Consider the following 25,780-nt stretch of genomic DNA (forward strand, 5'->3'; position numbering starts at 1 on the left):
TCCCTGCTGATCAAGTGTTTGCATGCATTTGACATAGATTTTACAGTTAAAGCTATGTGCTACTGACATGCGTCTGAGACACCCTTTCATCTGGTGTACATAAAGTGTACACCGTTTTATCTAGTGTACATAAAGAGGGAAGGGTCAAACTTTAGCAGCCGATATTTTGTAAGCAACCTGTTGAGAAATTTTCTAAGCGAAAATTGCCTTAGCATTTAGTCAATTTGCTTTCATTTCTCTTATTTTTTTCTTTGTTTGTTTCTGACTGTCCGTTTGTTTACTTAGAAATTATTGACCACTCGAAGTCACAAGCTGAAGGAAGCGGTTTAAAAGAAGGTGAACAGGGCGCTGAAGCTAACTTCACGATAACTACACGAGATTCAGAAGGAAAACAGATTTACAACGAACAAGAACACGTGACCGTCATTATCAGATCTCCAACGTGGGAAGTAAAAGCAGAAACCATAGACTTAAAAGATGGTAACTACTCAGTACATTACAAACCAAAGAGCGCTGGGCGACACAACGTTACGATCGAGATTAATGGATGGCCACTGATCGGTAGTCCCTGGAGAGTGAACGTGAAGCCACATCAGTATAAAGTGATTAAGTCGTGTGGTTCACCCGGAAATGGAGAAGGAGAATTTAATGGGCCTCGCAGTATTGTACAGAATAAATTGTCAGGAGACATTGCCGTGGTAGATACGTTAAATAACCGACTTCAGGTTTTTGATGAGAATTTGAAATACCTCAGGACGATGGGAGGCGAGCTGAAATCGCCAACTGGTGAAGCTGTGACGATAAATCATCCTTTGTCTGTAGCATTCTTAAGGAGTGGTGATATGGTAGTCATTCATAGCATTGAGGGTTCAACTCAAATGTCTCTAATCACTGATGATGGTCAGTTTATTCGAAAGTTTAGTGAGCGCGTGATTCGTCCTTCGACTGTTTTTGTCAGAAATGATAATGATGTTGGTCACGTGATCGTGTGTGATAAAGCTGACCGCAAAATCAAGGTCCTTTCCCAGGACGGTGCACAATTACTACACTCCTTTAGTGCTCCGGATTGCGACGATAGCCCCGCTTGTGTTTTTTATCATCGCGACAAGTTCTTTGTGTCGTATCACATTGCTAACTGTATTAAGGTTTTCAATGAGGAGGGTGAATTTCTCTTCAATATTGGCTGCGAGGGGTCTGGTGAAGGACTGATGAATTATCCTTGCGGCCTTGTTGTTGACGCTTTTGATAACCTGATCGTCTGTGACAACCGCAGCAATAGACTGCAAATGTTTACCCAGGATGGTGAATTTCTCAGTTCCTTTTATCAAGAAATCCAATCACCCTGGGGTATGGCAATCTCAAAATATGGTAACTTGCTTGTTACTGATATTGGAAAGCAACATGTCATCATTTTACAATAAACACGTTCCTTTTTTCCTTTACGGAAGTCTTCCTTGTAACACACTCTCGATCGACCGATACGTTCTTTATTATTGTTCTTAGTTCATGTTAGTAAGCAAAGTATTAAACAAAACCTGAGAGATAGTCAAGACTAAAGAAATGTTACCACCGTGACAAATGTGATAATAAAAAAAAAAATTATTTGATCATATGTCTGAGCTGAGCTAGCTCGTTAATATATTTCATACACCGACGAGAAGGGAGAGAGGGGTGGGTTATTGGGACACTGATATGCCCGATTTTTCTCTCCATGAGATAATCAATTTACCGTAGAATCGCATCGTTTAATAAAATTTTGCATTCTGATTGGTTATAACCAAGCGAATTATTCGGTGTGGAATTGCGAGTTGAAAACGAGGTTAAGTGATATTCTTTCGCATCTAAGTATACATAACTATAAGTAATAATGTTTTGTTTTTGTTTTTTTTCTCCTTTTTTTCTCAATTATGCGATTCAAGAAAAATTAATCACTTGACTCGTAATTTCTGTGTTAAATTGCACTTGTAAACCGATATCGCGCTCATCGCTTCGCGACTCGTGCGCTATCGGTTTTTGCGTGCAATTTAATAAGGAATTGCCTCGTCAAGTAATGAATTTTCTCATAAAATTGTAAATTATTTAAACAACAAACGGCACAATTTAAGTTATCCTATTCGAGTGAGAGAGACCCTGGATACTTAGGTAACCAGACTCCCCCGAACCTCTATGATTGTTTAAAATGCGAGAAAGTTTAAATTGAACATATTCTTTGCGGTCAATCATTGGAGACGTGCGAAGGATCGGGCAAAAGGTGGGAAACGGCGGTTGCAGTGAACAAAACGGCCTAATCGCACTGTTTTTTGCGCGCGCTTGCTTTTTGGTTCGTGCCCAAGTTAACCGTGAGCCTGGCTCAAGCTACTTAGACTCATCTAAGGCATACTATCTTTGCCTCCCTTGATAGATTGATGCTTTAAAACTCAATACTTGTAACAACGTAAGGGAGAAGTATTTTGTCGTTGTCAATATATACAAGTGCCTGTAAAACAAAGTTTCTTCAAGATGAAGTGTAGCGCGTGAAGAATGGGGCTGGCGGAAATATTACATCAAAACCTTATATCTGGGAGTCCTAGGGCACCTTCGGGGATCTGGGCTATAAAGCTCAAGTGCACGCTAGTGTTAAATTGAGATCAATAAACTCTCGGTTTAGTTGTCAGATAACTTTAAGTCTTTTCCTCTTTATTGGCACGGAAGCAATGACATGAAAGGTGTGTGGCAACGATAGAGTTGTTTTCTCTTTATCGACAATGACAAAAAAAGCAAACAAAATAAGGACAAGCAAACGGAAAGAATTTCAGACACTTGTGCGAGAATTGTTAGATTTTCACGTCGCTGAAACAATTATTATTCTAACCCATGCATATTATATAGCGTTATTCAACGAACTTTGCTTCCTATTGTTGATAGATATGGAAAATATCGAGCGAATGCATTGACTCGTGCATAGTCTAAACCGATAAGTTTCATTCAGTTTATTATGGGTATTTAACATCGCTTTTTAGTTTAATGGATTGTCAGTTAACGTAAAACCCGACTATAAATAAATTAATTGCTGAGGTGACTGTGTAAGCTTTTCAATATACCAAGTCTGACTGGATTTTGATCAACTTTATTAAGTTGACTATTTTTTTGTACATTTTGCATGTTGGAGAATAGACTTTTTAAACATTCTTACAAAGCGAGGGCCAGACTAGGAAAAAATTGGATCGAAATCGAAGGGCTACAAACCAAGCGCAGCAACGCCTTAGCCAACATCCAATAGGGCTAAAAAACTGCAAAAAAATCTCACTAGATCTGTAAACAAAAATCTTTTGACCAGCACATCAAAATAAAGCATTAGTTCATTCAAATATTTAATAAACGAATTGAAAATTGTGAATAGGATCATATCATCCGAAGTAAAACCTATAAACTGGTTTTGACTAATTTTTAACCTTGGAAACTGGAGCACATAAAACTAAAAACTAAACATAATTAACTTAAACTTTTGGAGACAAACTTCGCAATATCCAGTTTTTATCCTCGATGTCAGTGCTGTTCTGCAAAATGTAGAAGAGGTCTTCGTTCTTGGTCCATATCCAAAGGACAGGAACAAAGCAACAAGAAGCAACGAAGAAATCGACTGGCAAAGAAACGCAACAGCCTTACCAGCTGAGACAAAACAGCGAATGCGACCAAAAGGGACACCAACGCTGGAGCAAATGCCAAGAAGCCAACCTCTAGCCATTCCAAACCCTCCATATAGAATGCAGTTGGTCCGCTGATGGTAATGCCGAACGAAATCAGGGTTGCCTTGGCCAAATTGATGATAGACATCACAGATAAAGCTGCGAGAGAACAAGTCTCAGCCTTATTTGCCAGAGGACTGCGATAAGGTTTCCTTGAATTGTGGTGAAGTGTTATCAGTAGGCAAGCTGTAGCCATGGAAACCATACGCAGCATCATATCTGCAATGAACACTTTAAACACGAGCAGGATGAACCTTCGGCCAATTAGCACACTCTCCCAATACAGCGTTCCTTCGTCATCACCACTTGGGGGTCGAAAAGGACCATGGAGTATCTCCAAAACATCATGGTTGACGACTAGCACGCTGCTGGTAGACTCTTGTCTTATCCTTTTCAGTATTTTCTTCATAAACCAATAGATAAGAAATGGCAGGGGGATCATGCAGGCTGCTATAAACTCAGCTCCTGTTATGGAAGATTTGTAGAGCTGGTAGGATCCATAGTAAAGGACAATAATGAAGGGGATTACAAATACTGCTATGTAAGCAAGGAGGAGATATTGCCACCATTGCATGTAAGGGACATTGGCATCGATGAACAACCACTTTCCAGATCCGATGGATACACAGTTCATTAGCTCTAAGGCTGTTTCTGCCAGCCTTTCATATCCAAGCAAAAGTACCTCCACGACAACGGCCATATAATGTATAAGGTATGGTTTTCTCTTGCCCGTAAATACATTAACAACAAAATGCACGCCATAAATGACAGCAAGGTCCGCCATTGTCAAAAGGACTGTACCAGAGAGAAGAAGCTCTTTAGTAACTGCGGAGAGTCCTGCTATTGGACAGCCAAGGCTTTCATTGACCGATTGAACATGGAAGTTATAGGAAGAAATTACAAAGTGAAGGAAAGGTACCTTTCCAACAAGTTCATGCATCGAACCAACCATTACAGTCTCAGCCGCTTGATAGAAATAAAATGTTATTTTTAGATAGCCGCTGTCGGAATGTTCACCATCAGCGATGGGTTCTGAGTTGTCCTCTGCCTGATTTTTCACTGTGTTGATGAACCAAAATATTTGGTTCCTAAGGATAATAAGTATCGGAGGCTTCTTCAAAAGGTAGAGCGCTAGTGCGATTGTTAGCACCATTGTTACGATCCACACAGTGAAGTGGCTGCATTCTGTTGAATTGCGGCATTCGGTCGAGAAAAGAGTTTCAGTGAAACCTTTTGCACATTGTCCACAGAGGGTGCCGTTCCTGTTCCCCTGGCAACTGTTGTAATATTTTGTAGTAGTTGAAGGACAGTAATCTTCCAGACAGGCTAAAAACTCCAGCGACTGAGGATGTCCAGACGTTTGATAACCCCAAAAATTGGGCTTCGCGGCAATATTGTTTTCAATACAGATAGCCCCAAATGGACATGGCAGACAATGAACAAAAGGTGTCACAGCTAATCCTCGCGACATCCCCTTCTTTAGGCCGTAATAACTAGGAGGGCAGGATCGGCAAGAATATTTCAAAACAGTGACGTTCAGTACGCATGAGCGCTTATTTTTTTCCGTGTAAAGAAAATGTGTATTATTTTCCAAAAGAAGATTTTGTCCTTCGCTGCATTTTATTTCACAGTTTTCGTCCATATCAACAAATCCTCCACTAGAGATATCAAGAATTGGGTAAGTGCTTCTATTTGCGATCAGTGAGATCATAGATGTGTTTACAAGCTTTAGTGGACCTGCGTTTTAAGAATAAATGAATGTGCCTGTCTTTGATGTGGTCACGTTGCTTATGGTCACGTCTTGCTTTGTTCGGAAAAATGAGCAATCCAAAAAATCTATTCCACCAGTTCCATATGTACTGTAGACGTGTCCAGCCTGTTGAACGCCAAAATTGTCACGAAAGATACATCTTCGGAATATCTTGAAACCATTATTGATGTAGACAGCACCAACTGCCACTCCAAAGTTTTCTTCAAAGATTGTATCCTCAAACAGCACCCTACTGCTGTAGTTCCATGAAGGATGTACTTCCTGACTACTATTTGAATTCACGCAGCCCAAACGCTGAGGTTTATCTGGACTTAACAAGACAGAAATTGCGCCAGTTACTTTCTGATAAATGTATCCTGAATCTTTATTGATCCATTGACGTCCATGAGCACTGATGCAATTACGTAAGTGCGAGCGCCTTATTGCCACTTTTTTCTTCCCCTCAAACAGAAGAGAGAAATAACGGGGTGGTCTAAAGTGGAAAATGTTATTTTCAAGTTCTACGACTGCCTTTGAGGACATAATGTTTTTGAGTGGTGGAATATTAAGGTGAATTGCATAGTTCTTCTTACTTTGGTACATTTGTACGGTATCGTTACTACTGATAAAGTGAGTGTTTCTGATGAGTAACTTGACTGATGTAGGATCAAATAAAACGAATATCGCATCATAAATTTTGTCGAGAAAAGAACAGTTTTCAATTATTTGATCAGGTTTGCCAGTCATTTAGGTTACGTCACATTTCATATTTTCTTGTTCATTTCTTATGCATTGTTTCTATTGTTTGGTCTAGCTTCTTCTGCCGTAGTTTTCTTGTCGCCGTTGTCATTATGTTTTAGTCGTCGTAGTCGCCACATAATCTTGTAAGTTTCGTTATTTCGTCCTTCATTTTGTGTTTTATTTGTATTTCGTTTTGCTTCCATGTTCTGTATATTTAACTTGTTTATGTATATTGGCTTTTAGCGAATTGCTAGTTAAAGTGCGAATTTCGGATTTGTGGATTTCGACTACACCTATCAAGGAAACAAACCGGAAATTTCTCCTAATGTAGCCATAAAAAGTGATCATAGAAGACTTATAGGCTCATTGTAAAATCAAACTCAGCCAATTATGTGATTTTCCTGTCGAGCAAAAATGAGTTCTGATACACCACAAAACCAACATTCACAACAAAACATAAAACAGCAAACACACTTTTTCCAATCTTAATAAAAATATAAACGTTATGACTTACGCCGGTTCGTCTTAGCTTGGAAATGCTAAGTAACGTTTGCCAAGCTTTTCTTTGTCCTCGACTGCAGTTTGAAAAACAGCAGGGTCCAGTCTGGTACTCTGAGAGATTGCCAAAACTGAGGGTTACTGTCCCCCAGTATTGTTTCCAACGCTTGCAGTAGTTAATTCTAGTTTTCTCAGCGATGTTGTTGAGCATTCGCACCACCTCAGGACTGTGGACCTGACCTACGATTACATTTGATTGATGTCCACACATGCTCGCGTCGACCTTTTCCTCAATTTTAACTCTGATGCCGGTCTTACTTTGCTAATTCTTTTATTCTTCTAATAGGAATTCTAGCTGACTCCGTGCTTGTTTGAGGTCGGCCTTTAGTCGATTGTTTTCAATTCTAATAGCTGCGGAGGCATCGCGAACAGCTTTCAGCTCCTCGCAAAAGTCATCGCTTGTTCAAGTCTTGCTAGTCTCCGTTTTGATTTTAGGCGAATTTATTTTATCGATCAACCAAAGATGCCTCATCACTTCTCCTTCTTTGAATTTCTGCCGGAAAATGGTAGAAAGAACTCCAAATAGAGAGGCGATGGCCACTTTGTTGTTCTGAATATATCGGCCATCCAAGCTTCCTCCATTTTTCAAAGCTGGACCGTACAAAACTCGCTTGGAAAATGTGCCACTAACAGACTACTTCAGAAAAACTTGTTGGCTCTTATGCCACATTTCTTGAAATTTAAGATAAACTATTCCCTTGACTCATTTGGAGGAGAATGCAGCAATTCAACCCTTCGAAGTTTGAAGGGATCCACAACTGCACTCGACCGCGGGAAACTAAACATTCCCACTTTTGCCCACGCATATTATTATGAAATCCAATCTCGAAATGTCAATAGGCCGATCCAGCCCCTAATAAAAAAGAAGGCTTCATAGTACCCAGCAAGAATAGAGATATTGTACAAATTCAAGCAATTACTCAGATTACTGTGAGCAATTATCGAAAAAGGCTGTCAAGGCGATGATGGAAACTTAGCCGGTTTATGACGTCACTCCATAGCAACCAGCCTTTTCTAATGTTGTTATTTAAGTGTTGGCGAATTTCTCATTGGTTCTCTGGAGTAGAAATACAGTGAGATATTTGCGCTCATTTTGGGTGTTACTTGTACTCTACAAAGCACAGTTGGATAATAAGACATCGTATCCCCACAGAACATTGTAATATGTGAAACATTCCTTCTTGACTTGCAACCATTTTGTTTCAAGACTTTTTAGAACCTGGTGGCGAAACATATGCACATTGCTGAAACTAGCTAAGAATTACTTATATTTGCTACAACAAGTCTGCATACAACTGCTCCCCTCCCCTGTAATAAATTGGGAAAAGGACATCTGTGTGGTGCGATCATTGATCCTGTTCTGGAATATCCCTTCCCTAATTTCTGTGTGAATGGAGGGTCACACATTCTAATTACAAGCTTTTGGTTGACTCCTCATGACTTAGTGTTAACTGGGCATTGACAGCTGACTTAATCTAATCAATTTCCTCCTGAATATTTGTCACAAACAGGTTTGACTTGAAATACTTCTGATAAATGTTCTCAGATATTTCTTATTTGGGAGATTAATCATCGTAATCATCATGTTCTGTACAACCACCGTCACCCCCCTCCATTAACACCCCACAAGAGTTCTTTGTTCCACGACTCAGACAGCTTCTGAATATAGTAAATCCATTTGAGAAGATGGGTGATGCATCCAAGGCTGCTGCAAAGCAAAAAAAGATAATAATAACACTTTATTCATATATATAATTTAAGGTATAGTAATTCTTTTACTCTACAGTACTGTCGTTTTATTGGAAATTTGTTTTCTACTAGTGCTGAGATGGTGATGTTACTTTGTGAATTGGGGAGCGAAATGAACCAGAGGTATTCTGTTAGCTCAGTGTATTTTATGTTGCAGGTGGTAGAAGGTTTGTAAAGAAAGGCAACAAGAAGCAAAAGAAAAGAAATAGAATAGAATGATCAGTGATGGAAAAGTTAGTTAAACTGGCTAATGGAAAATGAAGGTGGCTTAAATTCTTCTTGTTTTGACGGTAGATGACATTTGACTTGCTTGGGACATGAAATAAAGAGGGTGAAAGGTCATTCCAAATATCGACTGCCCTGAGAGAAATTGACTGTTCACCCACCCTCATCAGACATGCATGGAGATTGAAATTGTTGCTCATAGAACATTCGCTGGATTGATCCTTGAGATGTATGATGACACAAAAGATTGAGAAAAAATGCAAAAAAAAAAGAATGCAAAAGAAAGACTGCACAAAAAGAATGTGAGTTTCACAGTTTGGAGACAAATAAAAAAAGAAAACATGCTACAACTTATCCATAATTGTGATGGGAAACAAATGCCTGTCGAGAAAGTGAAATAATTGCTGCTCAGAAAAAACAACAACACAGGTGGAAAGTAAAAGCTTAATTTATTATCATTAAATGGACATTTAGTACTGAAAACATACCTCAGTTTATTCTTCTTCTAGTTGAGACCAGTTTTTGTAATTTTAGGGGCTTTAATTCTACACAAATTGCAGGATTGTGTCCCAGGTTTATACGTAGAACTATTTTGGGCAACTTGGTCTAAAACTCAGTGATGACGAGTGGGGATAGGACACCTGATTTACCTATATGTACTCGACTGCCCGAAGATGGAACGACATGAGAATCTTTTGTCGTCCTCTCGGCGGATCCGACCGAAATGCCGTTGACGTACCGATTTATACGGTTCAAGCCACAGCTTTATAAATCTGAAAATTGGTGTCCTCGGATCACCGCCTCAGTCCGGCTCAAAAAATTTCATTTTTAGCCTTAGTGTATAAGATCTTCGAAAGGCAAAACTTACTGGACTCACTGCCTTTGAGTACTGAGCTTCTCGAAAAACGAAGATTTCATTTTGTGTGCAACTTCAGTTCAGCTTTGGCAAAATATATAATAGAGCATGACAACTATCTAAAAGATGAGCTAAGTTTCAAAGCTAAGTTTACGGTATTATTTTGTTCTTTTAATACCATTTTGTTTCGCCTTTTCACGCTGTCTACCAGACTCACGGCGAGAACACAATAAAAGTTATCGACATTTTATGGTTTCGTCCAGGTGTCCGTTGACTCGTAAAATACTGTTTTGTACCCCAAAAATCATTTCTGCGATGTCATTGAAGAACAGTATTGTTTGAAAGGGCTTGTCGAACTTTTTTGTAAATGGTGAGTTTGTTTTCACTGTCTTTTATAAGGAATTTGTCCGGTGTTCCTGCCCTGAAAATCAACACACTGCTTCCTTTTACAAATGCATTCTTCTCAAATTTTATCGGCTGGGAAGTTATTGTGTGATCGGATGTGACTTGCCTGCACTGATCTCGTTCAAAATTCCTGTTACGTTGTGAAGCAAATAGTAATCTGCCCATGCGTAGTTATATTTACGTTCGTGGACAGAAATGGAGTGCTCGGACGCTTTTTTCAAACACGTCCTAGCTCCCTTAAATCGTAATAATGGCGGCTTACTACCTAACGCGTGACGTCGGAGGACAGGGAAGTTAATTAGTGAGCAACGATTAGATCACCCTTGATGAAGGCACCGGACAGGAGTGTCAAAACGTTAAGTCTATGAACTGTGATTCCACGGTTACGTTCATTATTTCCTTAAATCAGATGAGCATCAAACAATGCCTGAATGTCCACCTGGTGGCTCTGTGAACTTTAGTGTGTCGAATTCAGTGATTTCATGATAAAGGAATTGTTAATTACCGTTATGGCGGCAATTCGTTACTGTTTTTTCTCATCGATAGGTTGTTGAGTTTAAAGGCTGTTTCTTCTTACCTATGAGCTTTGCATATTTTTTGTATTCTATTTTCAATGCTTTCCAAAATTTTGCGATACTATGATGCTCCCTGAACATTTTATGCACTTTATGCATAATCAACAATACAAAGTAAATGAGGAGAATTTGATACGAACTGATTGAAACCACCGTAAAATGAGCTCGGAACAAACTAAACAACCTTTGTTACTTTCTGGAATTCAATGCTCTGGCGCAGTGGAGTGAATAATGGTTGAAACATTCTAAAAATATTAGATACAGTTTAATAAAAGTCATCAACACTCTTGCTTTGTAATGGATGACTAATCATGAATGTATTTAAGTCGCTGAAAACCTAAAAGTTGAAAAGGAGAAGTAGTCAAGTCTCATACGCTCTGCTAAAATAAAACAATGATAATGGGGGTAGCAGTAAAAGGTATTGCAAGCATGAGATATGAGGGAGTTTAAGCAAATCACTACGGCTAGCTCTGCTACGGCTACCGGAAGTAAAATTGTCCAGAAACGATTCATTACACATGTCAGTGCTTCCCGTCCGGCCGTAGCGGGAAATCCTTCTACGCGAGTGGGAAGGTTTCGGCGTAGTCTGTGGTACGTGAACTTATCCCGCTTCTTTCTTCGCTTTACACATTCTCATGAGCAATTTTAACTATTGAAATACATTTAACATCTTTAAAAATAGCTTATCGGGAATATTTATCAAGCTTGCTGTCCCTTACCGAGTGAATCTGCCTTTATTTTTGCAGCCGGGTTTGTCGAAGGATCGAAGCAGTGTACAAATGGAGAACGCAGCGAACGCAAGGAGAAATGCGTCGGTAGAAAGCCTAACTTTTCCTTTTCAAACCTCAAAGACTACTTGAAATTCAAATAGCTGAAGCCGAGGAATTACGAGGGTTATGAGGGACCGTGTAGAAACTTTGCTTTGGTGTTTATAAGCTCCAAACTGGCAATTTTACAACACGTAAGCTTAAATATTTTAATTCACTCATTCACTGTGCACAGGATCGCTTACAATTTTTTTTTCCAAACGTTGGAATCCCTCGTTCCTTTGAACAAAGTCATTTTGAGTTTTTAGACGTGCAAAAACTACCGCGAAGACGCTTAATTTATTGGTTTTAAACTTCTCAGCCGTACTAGGTTTGTAGTTCGCGTTGCTTAAAGTTGAATTTTGGCGGGCTACGGCGACGTACTCTCCCCAAGCCTCGTCAACCACGATAGCCGTAGCAGCGCCAGCCGTAGTGATTTGCTTAAACTCCCTATGGTCTCACTCGGTGACGAAACGCGTTGAAATAACGATCAACTTCCGGATTTTACTGTGAGCCCTTATCAGACACATCTCAACAATAAGCGAGAGAACGATAGCTTCGATACCATGTTAAAATGCACTGAGCAATGAAAATAGATCACAAAACACTAAATGATTCGGTGGACTTAAAACGTAACAGGATGTTAAAAAGAGAAACAGTATAAACTGATTTACATACCAACATTTACGGCTCTATTCCTCGAGAGGATATCCAAACATGTGCGTTCACTTATTGTACTAATTGATTACTAATCATGTTTCATATATTGTAATATGATCGATCAGGACCACTTGTTTGGCCTAACAGAAAGGAAGAAATCTGTCACCCATTTCCTTATACCGGCGATCGGCGGCAACTGGTCTTTGGTAGAACCAAGAGAAAATTCGCAGCACTTGCTTTCACTCGTCTTTAATGCTCGACAAGATAATCACAAATGCCGGTAGATGTTGGTATTCAATGTTCAAAGTGGACTTTTAATGTAAATCGAAATTACACCTCGGTTATACGAACACTACATCAGATGAAAAAACAATGATCTTTATACCCGAGGGGAATTGAATTACTATTACATAGATTTTGATGATATGTCAGAACTTCTCCTGTATCGAAATGATGATTTCTCCACTGCGCACAGTAAAAGTACTATGTATACATTTCACATAAAAAAGGAGGCAGTTTTAGTACTATTTAAACATTTCACATAAAAAGGCGGCAGTTTTACATATTGTTAAACATTTAAGTTTGTCGAGAAGAATCCGCCGCCAAATTAACTTGAGAAACAGAGATATGAAGTACTCTTTTGGAGAGATGACAGAAGAAGAAGAGGAAGAAGAAGAAGAAGAGGAGAAGAAGAAGAACAAGAGGAAGAGAAAGAAGAAGAAGAAGAAGAAGAAGAAGAAGAAGAAGAAGAAGAAGAAAAAGAAAAAGAAGAAGAACAAGAGGAAGAGAAAGAAGAAGAAGAAGAAGAAGAAGAAGAAGAAGAAGAAGAAGAAGAAGAGGAAGAGGAAGAACAAGAACAAGAAGAAGAGGAGAATAATAATAAGAAGAAGAATAGGAAGAGGAGGAAGAAGAAGAAGAAGTAGAAGATGAAGAAGAAGAAGAAGAGGAAGAAGAGGAAGAAGAAGAAGAAGAAGAAGAAGAACTATGAAAGGAGAAGAAGAAGAAAAGGAGGAAGAGGAAGAAAAAAAAGAAGAAGATGAAGAAGAGGAATAGGAATAATAATAATAATACTACTACTAATAGTAATGATAATAATAATGATACTAATAATAATAATAAGAAAGCACCTGAAGCCCGTTTCTTTCGCAAAAATTATGAAAGAAAATCCTCAAATCAACTGGATTAATTATGCTTCGCCGTTCCCGTTGCAAAAGCGAAAGAGTAGAGCAGTGACTTCAAGGCCATAGCCATCAACTTGTATTTAGAAGCAGCTAAAAATATTCGATACTTGTCAGGGAAGTTATTATTTTAAAAAACTGATTACCGTTGTCCATCTTGTGATTGACAAGGCATTGACTTGCCATTTCAAGGGCAGAAGGGAATTTGAACTAAAATTTGCTTACTCTAAGAGGATCTCTTCAATGAAACGATTGACTAATCGAGTTGAAAAATCGATTCGTGCCGTGGTCGAAAAAAAAGAATATAATAGGAAGTTTCAGGCCCCTAAGAGTGTAAAATTCGACTCCGTCAGACAACCTGACTGCTCTTTCTTTAAAGCCACCAACGAGAGAAATTCCAAAACTTCTGGAGTTGGAAGGAAAAATAGCAAGAATAAACAAAAAACAACAACAAAAACAAATCACTAGGATTAAAATATACAATCTTCATTTAGATCATAATTGTGAAAAACCATAAATGTCGACTTTCTTATCCTATTAGTGAGCATAAGGTTCATCACTATACGCCAGACTAAACGGCCAAGCCGCGAATTTATGGCTCATTGATAAAATATCCGAGACGGTTAGAGGCTCGACTTCTATTGAGGAGCACTCGGAACTCTTTTCCCATGTGTCACTCACTGAAGATCATCTTCTTTCACATAAAAAAAAAAATCGCCTGACGTTTAAGAAAACGCAAGTGACCTGTTTGGGCCCTTAAGTTTAAAACTAAGTGAGTGACGGGAATCTTGATCATAGCGCACGTGCATTTAATCACCAGCAAGAATTTTCGCCGAGAAAAAGTTTCGGTGACGACAGATAAAGGCTTGTGGCAAAAGATTAAAACTCATCACTCACCTCGTAAATCTTCTGTTTTGTTTTATTATACTTTGATTTCATTCAATTATAACTTTATCTTATTCTATTCTCTCCATGCCCTTCATGCCTATGCAAGTCTTGATAATATTTGCACTTTAAGGACTTGTAACATTAATTTTATTAATTGCGGAAGATTAAAGTTGTTTGCAGTCCACCTCCTGACACTCACTAGATTCTTCAATGCAGCCATATAGCCGTGACATATAGCCGGAATCCCATGACCGACCTTTTAATTTACTCTCAAGATCCCTTAAGAAATTCTCCTTACTGATTGCAATTCAAATTACTATGGTGTTATTTTGGAGGATTGTGTCTTGGATCAACTGCAATTAAAAATTCCTTAATTGAAGAAATATTGAGTACATCACTGAGCGGAAGTTGTGCTTGGCAGGTTTCCCCAAGTGTCATTTCTGCTTGTGACTGTATTGGTATTATAAGAGAATCAAAGAGTTAAAAAGAGTTAAAAAGAGTTAAAAGGGCTCGAAGCGAATTGAAGGTGGTTGAATTCCGTTTTTATAATGGATCGGAAATTCAACAACTTCATTCAGGCAGAAACTTAACCCACTAAGGAGATCATACCGCTGGGTTGAATCTAACATGACAGCTAAGGTTCATGGAGGATTACCAAAATTAATTACCTCAATTGCTCTCAAAACATAACGAGGTTAGGCGAAAAGAAACTGATTTTGCGCATTCATAAACATAACTACTGCTTCTGTGCGTGTTTATAGAGATTAAAACTTGAGAAGGAAAATTATAAGAAAGCATATCTCACTGTCTCGGACTTTACTTCACAGACCGCAGCCGCCGCTGCAAGGGAGCTGAATGAACTGTCACCATCTATTTTGAAGAGTTATGTCAATAACGGTTTGATGAAGATTAAGATAAACTTTTCAAGTTAACAATTAGAAATTCGTTTTAGTCGTGTTCACCCTATTCCATCCTAGGTCTCTCTTAGTTTATCGTCAACTGATTTTTATTTTCTAGTTTATTTTAAAAACGTCGAAATGATTGATGGTTTCGTTCGAGTCGAAAGAAACTTTCGATATCAATTAAACGACTCCGTGAATTTGAGGAAGAAATTGAATACTTTTATAATTGTTCACTTCGATCAATTGACAGTCTCATCTTGTCAGAACAGTGCACAGACAACTAAGGGTAAAATACGCATGTTCCCTTGCTAAAAAAAGCCCAATCAAACTGCATCCCTCTTCATCCAGGGCCTCATGGACAATTTCCTAAGATATTAGATATGGCGTTTTCCGTTTCAAATATCTATCCTAGTTTAAGATATATCCGTTTTCTTGTTAATAAGTTATGCAAAGTAAAGTACTATTGGAGTCGTTAACCCAGTCTAGTTTCATAAAGTATGTATCTCGGTCAATTTACTGAAACGGTTTTTGAAACATGGCAGAGTATTAGTTCATGCACCGTTATGATAACATTCTGTGTTAAATGCTTGTCAAATGACGCTCAAGAAGCTTTCCTGGCAAATATCGAAGAAAAAAACCAGTGTAGGCATGAAAATACTTGAGTGTAGGAGGTTTGCGACCTAGTGGGTTTCCATGGTAACAGTATCGCATGCTATTGACGTAACTACATAAATATGAAATAACAGTCTGAAAATCTCACATACCTACATTACACTCTGTGATAAAATCGTAATTTGCTTTATTGATATTGATAGCTCTGAGAGGGTATAATTTTAAATTTCAGTATGTAAGAAAAGGTAACAAATATACAAATAATAAAAAGAAACATAAAATCCAGCTAGTAGCTTATAATGTTCATTTGTAGGTATAAATCCTTCTGAATTAACTTTGATGTAATGATTCTCTAAAATCACATTTGATAAAAAATGGTTGAGACTATGATGTCATTATTTTTACTTATCAGCAAATTAAAAAATTCGTTACCTATGGGATTTAAAGAGGTTGAAAAAAAGTAAACGATTTTATTCTTGTCGTGCAAGCTACTTCTCAATTTTTAAAAACAGCATCGATTGGGCAGATGTACATTTTATCTAAGAAGACTTAAGCAAGCGCAAAAATACTATGGTTGAGTATATATGTCGTAATTTTTTTATCATTATATTGTAAAATATTTTTTGTTGAAAGTACTTCTCAATGTTTTAAAACAGCATCGAAGGGGCAGATGTAAATTTCATCATGGTAGACTTTAATTTAAACACAGGCGTAAATCACTGTCCAAGAAGATATCATAAAACTGAAATACAGGACATTTTGGTTTAGTTTCAAAAGCTTGCGAACTAATTTTTGAATTGTAACATTTTTAAATCATGGTTCATGAAGTTCATAAACACCGAAACAATGGATAGTATGTGAAATAGGATCACCATCAAAATAAATGTAAATTACCACACTTAATCTGCGGACGCGAGGGAAGTAGTTAACGACGATGTTTCCCGGCGGAATTCATTCAAATTTAAGCAAATGAAGGCCACGTTATCACTAATCAGCAAATCACAATCATAGTAATAGCAAAGTAGAGGCGAATCTTACACAACTTATCACCTCAAAGGCGTCCAATTAGAGCACGCGAGAATCACTTTTCACCTATGGGGTGTTCACTTATTCGTGTGAAATTTTAATAAAAGTCCACTGGTCTAATTTTCATTCCAGTTGATGTGCCTGCGCTGCTTTCGGCACTGGTTGGAACTAATTTTGCCCAGTGGATATCGACCGGCGCGGTCTCCTTTCTGCAACGCGGATAAATTCCGTTGAGATCTCAGCAAACAGCACAGGCACTACTGTTAGCATACCACCAGCCTCCACCTCCTTTTTGAGCGCAATCAGCAGGATCTCTATCTAAGGTACCGAATTCGAAATCCTTGTGGAGACTGAGGGAATCAAAGACCGTCGCATCTATTCCAAAATAAAAACAAAAGGAGTTTTCAAAAGTTAACGATGAAGATAACACCTCGGAGGCCAACAGCTTATTTTTGTCATCATGAAACAAAATAAACTGAGAAGAAAATTTAACTCAACAAAAACAGCGTGCTGTTTCGATGAAGCAAATTTCTCTTAGTATTATATTGTGCTGAATCAACATAGCGCCCGGGGCACTTATCTACTTTCGGTGCACCGGGAAAGGCGCTTGTTAGATTAAGGGCACTTTTTGTTTGTTGAAGAAATAGCTGAGTGTGAAACAAAGCTTTGATGTTTATTCGTAAACAAGCAATTATCGCAGAATTTTTAAGACGGGATCTCTGGATTCAAGGAACCGTGCACTCATGGCGACATGATAGCTGAGAAACTGAGACAAAGACCACGATTTGTCGCGAGGCTGTGAGTGAGAAGTTAAAGGAAGATGGACCTGGGCTGATCTCAATGGACATGTACTCCTACACTGATATTACTGAAATAGAATTGGGGTTTTTCTCAGGATGAAGGTCTTTATTGATATCGAAGTGCCTACTGGAATAAGCATGCCCACTCAGGAGAGGCACCTATTAAAATAAGGGTGCTTATTAACAAAAACAAGCTCGAGGGCCTTTGGGGCCACTTAGAGTGGAGACGTTTATTGGAAGGAGGGCGCAAAATCCATTCTTTAAGGCAAATGACAAAAAATATTTTTAATCTCCAATGATGACAATTTATCAAAGTGTATATGACTCAATTTCTTTTAAAAGTATTTTTTCTTTCTTGATATATGTAATAAATGAAAAACGTTTCGATAATGGGAAAAAAAAATAATTTGAATAACTTTTTGCGGCCGAACTACCGCCAATTTCTATATAAAAGTTTTCCGGGAAACTGGGGACGATAATTGTGCTTTTGACGTCACTGTGTTTGATAACATTGCTGCCGCGCGCAGGCGCCTCCTAATTTCTCTTGCACGGGGCTTCGAATGTGCGAGTGCTTAACGCTAATTTTCGACCCGCACTGTTTAATTTGGTGATGTCTAGCGATTCGGAAAGTAGTGAGACTTTGGATTCTTCAGAAAGTACGTTTATCAAACACAGTGACGTCATAGACGTATATCATGTGACATTTTGGCCGCGCGATCTCTGAGACAATTTCAACATGAAAGTAGCGCGCATTTTGAACGAAAAAAAAGGCTTCCAAAATATTCTCAAGATCTCAAAACTTTACAGTCGTTTTTCTAACATTATCAAGACCAGAATCAGCGGAAACAAAATTGTGTCATATACAATTTAAGTTTTATTGGAGGTTATTGGGAAAAAAATCAAAATTTTGATAAAAGCTCGCAGGTAACATAACTGATAAAATAGTTCATGGAGGAGCGTGGGCTCAACTGCGCATGAAAGAATTGAGAGCAAATCATAGTTTAACGGTAATACGTAGGAAAAGTCATTATTTGTAGGTTATGTGGGGGTAAGGGTGGGGAAAAGTGACTCTTAGATGGTGAGAGGGAAGTAATAGAGATATTTAGCACCGAGTTTACGTGAAAGGTGAACGGCAAAAGTGACCACGTGCTCTTGTTTTTCCCGCTATTTTTCACGTTTGCCAGTTGCGCTTTGCAGTTTCCACGTGAGAGTAACCTGTTTCGCGTTTGCCGTGTACGTAAGATTTTCTTCACTTCGTCTCTCACAGAGTAGAGGTTAACTACCAGATAAAGGGCACCAAAACTATTCTTTGTAAGTCACAGAAGGGCGCCTTCAAATCCACCAGTACGTGAGCTTGCGCGAAGCTAAAGCAGCAAGGTTCATACTATTTTGCATGAAACGTGAAAAGGCATGCTGACGTTTGCCGCTTCACGAAAACGCGGCGCTAAATCTATCTGATATATAAAAATCGTATGATGTATGTTAAAAGAACGGTTTCATTACTTGTAACACTGCCAATGTACAGCCGGTACTTAGCCATCTTAGTCCCAATCCCGAACCAGCCATACTCAGCGTGAACAGTTTTGCCAGTAGTTACTCCCAGATCTACTCGAAGCTTGTTATATGTCTCATTTCGTGTCAGGCGGTTTATCTTGTCCAGGCCAAGCCAAAATTCACCGACCAAGTTACCGAAGCCATGTTTGTAATCATTCCAAGTGCGGTTAAAATCAACGGAGCCATCTAATCTTTTCTGAAACACTACCCACCCCCCACCGGCTGTTGTTTGGTTACAATATACATTAAAGGCACCTGAACCATCTGGATCGATTGCGTAAACACCGCTGACTCTTCGGCCAGATTTGTACAGCTCAGCACAGTTCTTAACTGATCAAAAAATAACAGTAACAGTTAAAATGAATAAATGGTAATAAAGGTATCAGTACGCATGATCATAGAGAATCTTACTCACCTCTCGCTGATGTTTTGTTCTTCACGAGACTATTAAACTCAAACCGAACTTGATTGATTTCCTTGATATTTCTTCCAAGCAGACTGCAGTGTTCTTTTTGCAATCTATTGGGGCTGCACGCGTCGATGGTTTTATTTGAAGAGTCAAATAAAGAGCCAGAAAGGGCATAACAGAACCTAAAGGAAAGAAATCTAATTAGACGGTGAAAAGTTACTCCCTCAGGTTGATCCAGGGCTGGTAAGAGAGTTCGGATAAACATTCAGCGAAGGCATATCTGCAGTCCTGGGAGGAGGGAAAAAGAAGATTAAGGTATTTGAAGGTTAATAATGACAGATGAAGGTGGATGTAGCTAGGTAGAGGATAGCAGGTGAATGAAAATGGAGATAACTGAAAGAGGATAGAGGACAATGAACGTACTAGATAAAAGGTGGAATGAAGATAGAAGAGGGCAAATGAAGGTCTTTGAAGGTAGGGGGTGGTAGATGAAAGTAGGCGACGGTAAATGAAGGTAGATAAAGGTAAATGATATTAGATCAAAGAATATGAAGGTGGACGAAGTCAAATTTAAATAGATAAAAGGCGATGAAGGTAGAGGAAGGAAGAGAAAGGTAAGTGGTGGTAATGGAAAGTGATCAAGGCAAGACTATGGTAGAAGAAGAAACACGAATGTAGATGAAGGTGGATGGAGGTAAATGATCGTAAATCTAGGTTGCTGAAGGAATATGAGAGTTAGGAAAGGAAAAACATGCTGAATCAAGGTAGATGAAGGTAGATAGCGAAAATTAAAATTAACTAGATGAGGGTAGATTAAGGTAGCTGAAACAGATAAAGGCAAAGAAAGGGCGATAAATGAAAATAGAGGTAAACGAAGGTAAAAGAAGATGAATTAAGTGAGATGAAGATATGTCACAGGAAGTGAAGGTAAACGAGGGTATGTGATGATAGATGAAGGTAAGCAATTGTATTTGAGGGTAAACTGAAAGGGTTAACAAAGGACAATAAAGGCCAATGATGGTGGATGAAGGTAAACGATAGTAGATGAAAATATACGAACGGAAATAGAGGCCAGTGAAGGTAGAAGAAGATAAATGATGGTAGATGAAGGAAGAGTCGATGTGAGGATACATGATGTTAGATGAAGAAAGATGAAAGTAGATGAAGGTCGATGAAAGTAGAACAAAGTAAGGTGAAGGTAAACGATGGTAGTGGAAGTTGGAATAAGGGAAATGGTTTTGGATGAAGAAATAGGACCGTAGACAGAGGTAGATAAAGGCAAATAATTAAACTTGAAGGAGAATGAAGGGAAATCAAGGGCAATGAAGGTCAGTGATGGCAGAAAAAAGATCGCAGAGGTTAGTCCTTAAATCTAACTGGCCAAAACCCTCCAGATTACGAAACGAGGATCTCAGGACCATAGCCATCATGTACTTTGTAGCAACATTCATGAATGCAGTGTATGCTTTAAGATAAAAGAAAAAGACTGGAAAGGACTAAGTCATGGCATTTAATTTATTCTTACATCTTATGAAGTTCGGCACGAAGGAACACAAAAAAGCCCTTTACTCTCATGATACTTGCTGGGGGAGCCATTTTCAAAAACTAACTAAAGTATGTATGTTAATCTAGCCTGCCACTGACTCAACATTGACTTGCCCCGCAATGCAATATAGAAGCGAATTACAAACTGACATAGCTTACTTTTAGCCTACAAGCTGACATAGCTCACTTCAAGCCTGCAGTGCAGGCGTCTTGTGCGGGCGAGTTAATTGACTTTACGTTATTCGACTGGCCATGTTTGAACTCCGCCACCGCACGATGGTGGAAGCAGCAGGAAACTACTAAACACTGACTGCCAAAAATTGTGCCTACAATGCAGGCCAGCTCACTCACAATAGAATATTTTCAATCAAACGATTAAGCAAGCCGATTTTGGGACTCAAAAATCGAGTTGTTCAGAACACAGTAGAAAACAAAGTTATAGGTAATCACGAGCGTGAAGGTTCGACTTTGCCTGATAAGCCGGCAGACTGTGATTTATCTAAACCAGTATCGAAAACCTAAGTAAGGGACGAAAAAAGTCCGAGATTGTGGAGAATTTGGGCTTCCGGTTTCTCTTTGGCCGTGTAGAAGAGTACTGGTATCTAAATATTCGTGACGTCATGGTAGTAAGTCCAGGTTTATCAAAGAAGCGAAGTGGGCTTGGAATCTATTGCTTACGATCTTTTAAGCCAATGAAATACAATAAATCAATAAAAAAATAAATAAATAAATAGGTAAAATGCCCTTTCGATGTGTAGTTTGGGGTAGTTCGAGTACCTGACTCGAAGAAGAATATTTTCGCTCCACGAGATTCCTTTTGAGGGCGATCAAAGGCCAGAGGCAATGAAAAGGCGAAAGAGGTGGATTCAGTTTATGAGTGCAGTGTGCACTCATAAAATTCACGCATAGGTTCGATACCGTAACTATCATAAGCCGATCCTGGCTATAAGCTGAGACCGTAAACTTTTAGCTTTCAGATGCTGTTGAATTTTTATAAAAAATAAGCCATAAGTGGACACCGACTTCGAATTCACGTCTATGTTCGGTACTGCAATCATTTGCCTGTAAGCCAATCCCGTCTATAAGCCGAGACAAAAACTTTTGTTGAAATATCGTAAAAAGGTCCTGAAACGAATGGCGAGCTAAATATGTCAACGGAACGAAAGGCAATGAGCTATTATTCGCTGTAATCGAAGTATCCTGTATTAGATCAAACACTTCTGGAGTGGTTTTCGCCTTCTCAGAGCAGAGTAGTCAGGATATTTAATAACTATTCACCTTAGTGTCTGGGGTTAGCGGTGGATATTTACGGAGCCGCCAAGCGGCGAGGTAAATATTTACCGCTAACCACCGGCACTTAGGTGAATAGCAGTTTTAGTATATAATAAAACAGTGAGATAATATACACCACCAAAAAGTGATTTTAATTCATACATTCCAACAACAATTCCAACATTTTCACGTTCGAGGTTACGCAAGATTAATTTGCATTTGTAAACAAAACCTTTTCTCGCTGGCTTTTATCGATAAGCTCCGGGTTAAAGACTTAAACCATAATCGTTAAATACGGCCAAACCAAATTTAGTCGCTTTCTTTGTGTTTTCAGGGAGTGCTTTGTCGTTAATTTGAGTGATTTCTTCGCTTGTCACGGATGTAAACCGGGTCGCCATTTTTTCCCGAGTTGCTCGGAGGTAAATAGCAAAGGATATTCGAAGTTTGACTATAGCCAATCAGGGCGCGCCTTCAATGCTATCCACCTTTTTAGTATATACTAAAATGCAATATCGGGAAGCGAAGCCTCAGCTAATTTCTGTCAGATTGTGTTACTTAGCCGTGGGAATGGCCGTTTCTGATTGGTCAGTTGCGGATGTTGTCAAAACAATGCAAATCCGTCCCTGTAAATCTCGCTTCTATTCATTCTTTACGGGAATGCTATCCGCGGATAAAATGTGCTGCTTAAGGTGAAGGAATTGGGCAGTGATTCAAAGTGAAACGGGCTTGAGAAGAAATTCCAGAGGAGATGATGGAGAAATCATCTACTACATGCGAGATTTCGAAGGCGCTCAACGGTACGGAAGATGAGAGCGTTCACACGGATGAAGTTGCTGCAACTGTGGACGATGGGATGGCACTGTGGCCGACAGCAAAGACGACGAGTTAACACTCATTCTTGAAGTTATCACTAAACAAAACGGCTCCATTGAATTAAAAGTAATTGAGTAACTATAATTTTGCGTAAGACTGGTAATTTGTGTGTGCTGATGATCGCGCGGCTTTTAGCCGAATATACATTCGATTTACAGTATTCTCTCTTAAGAATTTTGTTTTTAAAGAAATACTCTGCCGTAAGCCGAATCCCCAGTCTTGTTAACATTTGATTAGTTCTCAGTTTATTTTCGTGCAAAAATCGCTCAGCTTTTAGGCAAATAAATAGGGTACATTTCAAGCCAAAGGATTTCTGAAGCGACCGGCTCTCTCGTATCTACCGGTACAGCCGGGGATTTGAGAGAATCCATGCATTCTTTGCTGTTTTGAAAATTTTAAATTTAACAAGAACTCGGTGCATCAATTGCCACAACAACACCTAATAACATTCGCCAAATAAATTAGAAGACTGATTACAATTTGTAAATTCCCGCTCGAAAGATCTAAGACGATGTGCCGATTACAAAATTTATGTTTTTGTTTATGTCCGACTACATCAAACAAATTCCAAGTTATTTGCTTCAAAACTTTGTAAGTCTTACATAAGAGAAATAAGAGCGATATTGATGTAAGATTCAAGAACCTGGCTTGAGAAGACGACGGTGTCCAGCTTGAACTTGCGGTTACTAAAGTCGGCAAAAATTAATGTATCGTACCACTTTCCCGTAGAATCGAGACTATTCAAACGACTTGTTAACATTCTGTCCCTTTTCTATTTTTCAATACGCTAATGGCTCGTTTGAATTTGGTTCTTCTATGTTGTCCCTCCTGTCCTCCATCTCACCGCTTTGAGTTGCAATTTCGGATTCAATCGCCACGTATTCCGAAATATGATTAAAATCGGAGTCATCGGAGAAGAAACTTTCGTTAGAACAACAGAAAATATCGGACATAATGACACGAAACTATCACTGAAATAGCCAAGGAAATCACTAATTTTACAAAACCCACTTGCTTGCATGAGAAGAACAAATACTTACCACTGTGACGTAACGGCGCCCAGTCCCCTCTTTACTCGGCCAGACATTTTATTTACGGATCATTGCTAGAGCTTGATAAAAAATTCCGAAAACGGTAAAATACCACTAATGTTGCTAAAACATGTTCTAGAATCATATATTTGGATATTAAAGAAAAAAGCTTCCTAAGGACTTTAAGATAACGCGAAGAATGTAAAGACTGAATGAGTTGGCAGTAACCGGATCCTTGCGTTTGCGCAAAGATTTCTGGGATGGTCGCGGGACAAACATTTCAGCCAGCTAAAAAGAAATGTACGGCGAAAGGCATTTTCGATGTTCGAAAAAACCATTTTGAGAGAGATCAACGCTTTTTCGCCGCAGTTTTATCATAGATGATTGAGATAGTTTTAATAGAAGGTAGGTGTAGGTTATGGTGGAAATTACCCTGAAATATGTTATAAAATATAACGATAAACTTCTCTCCTTAGTAAAGTCTATTGAATTGTGAACTCGTCATCGTGTAATGGTCTCGATGTATCACAAAATTAGCAATAATCGCTAGGAAACAACTAATTTAAGTCTTATCAGTTATATTTATGTATGTAAAGCCTGTCTTCATACTTGTCGGAGATAAACAACTTACGACGTCTGAAAATAGACCTCCTCAAGGAAGAGTTTTCAGCGTGATGAAAATAATTTTTTAACCGAGCTGTTGCTCTTTGAAACGATGGAATAAGCGATGAAAAACATGATGATTCTCCTGTGTGAAGCGGATAGTTTGTTTGAGAAAAATCCAAACGTTTTTGAGCTGCAAGATCACTGGAACTCCAGCAGAAGCTATAGACATATGTTCAGTTGTGCATCGCTCCTTAAGCCATTTGTACCGACTGTACTGTGAAATAGTTGGTATGCATTGCCAAGAAATAACTCATTAAAGCCTTTTCAGTTTTATTCAATTGCGTTAGGTGTACTTCTACCTATTTTTTAGGCTTGTAATACAAAATACCGCTGATACAGCTACCTCGAAACAGCACGAGATTAAAATGGAATGCTTGAGCATTGAATATTATCGTGATACATTAAAGTGATTTAACACCTACATTGCTTACTTGTTGTGATCTATGAGAACGAACCAGAGCTGGTAATCTGCTTAAAACTGAACCTTTTCTTCTGCGAAAAAAGGCTTTTAATTCAACGCGGGGAAGGAATTTTTCTAAGTCTTGTTTAACTGAGAATTCATCCGTTGTTTTAGAAATGGGAACAGAAGTTAAGCCCTCACTGAGAACGGATTTTTCTGAATCGGAAAGGGAAATATTCTCAGTAATGGTAACTACAGTTTTGAAGTTTTTCTAGTGATGAGTGGTGAGCAATTTGGGAACAGACAAGTTGGTCAAGTTTTTGGGGCCTTAATTTAGTTCAAATGATTGAAAAGTTTGGAATTAGTTCCCTGAATTTTGGCGCGGAAAGATTGACTAAAACTGCTGGACAGATTTTGGAAAGTTCAGAGCGGCATTGTAGAATTTGTTCATGACAAAGAAGGTGTAACACCTCAAACAAAGACTCTTTGGAAACGCTTCAGATTCCAAAGTCTAAAAGGACTACCCCAGTGGGCCAGTGCGCATCATTAAATTTTCTCCTCAAAAAATGTCGCC

General features: G+C 38.7%; 1 protein-coding gene and 2 pseudogenes across 3 annotated transcripts in view; 1 reads left to right on the plus strand and 2 right to left on the minus strand.

Annotated features, from left to right (window-relative positions):
* Positions 1 to 25,780, plus strand: part of LOC148720435 (uncharacterized) — a 59,578-nt gene that overhangs the window by 13,347 nt on the left and 20,451 nt on the right. Inside the window, exon 6 of one of the 2 annotated variants that reach the window (XM_088738314.1) lies at positions 286 to 1,607. The exons of the other annotated variant lie outside the window; for it this stretch is intronic. Coding sequence (XP_088594440.1) covers positions 286 to 1,421 — 1,136 coding nt within the window. The 3' untranslated portion in view covers positions 1,422 to 1,607. Of the gene's footprint in view, positions 1 to 285; positions 1,608 to 25,780 lie in introns of those variants that run through there. 2 annotated transcript variants of the gene reach the window in all.
* On the minus strand, positions 3,526 to 6,222 carry LOC148720437 (uncharacterized; annotated as a pseudogene).
* Positions 16,543 to 22,634, minus strand: LOC148720438 (angiopoietin-related protein 7-like; annotated as a pseudogene). Its single transcript, XR_015993325.1, has 4 exons — positions 22,541 to 22,634; positions 19,426 to 19,601; positions 18,960 to 19,340; positions 16,543 to 17,031 (listed from the first exon to the last, which is right to left on the minus strand). The product of XR_015993325.1 is annotated as an angiopoietin-related protein 7-like (transcript).

The sequence above is a fragment of the Stylophora pistillata genome, chromosome 11, assembly GCF_964205215.1.
Source record: "Stylophora pistillata chromosome 11, jaStyPist1.2, whole genome shotgun sequence".
Classification (NCBI taxonomy): domain Eukaryota; kingdom Metazoa; phylum Cnidaria; class Anthozoa; order Scleractinia; family Pocilloporidae; genus Stylophora; species Stylophora pistillata.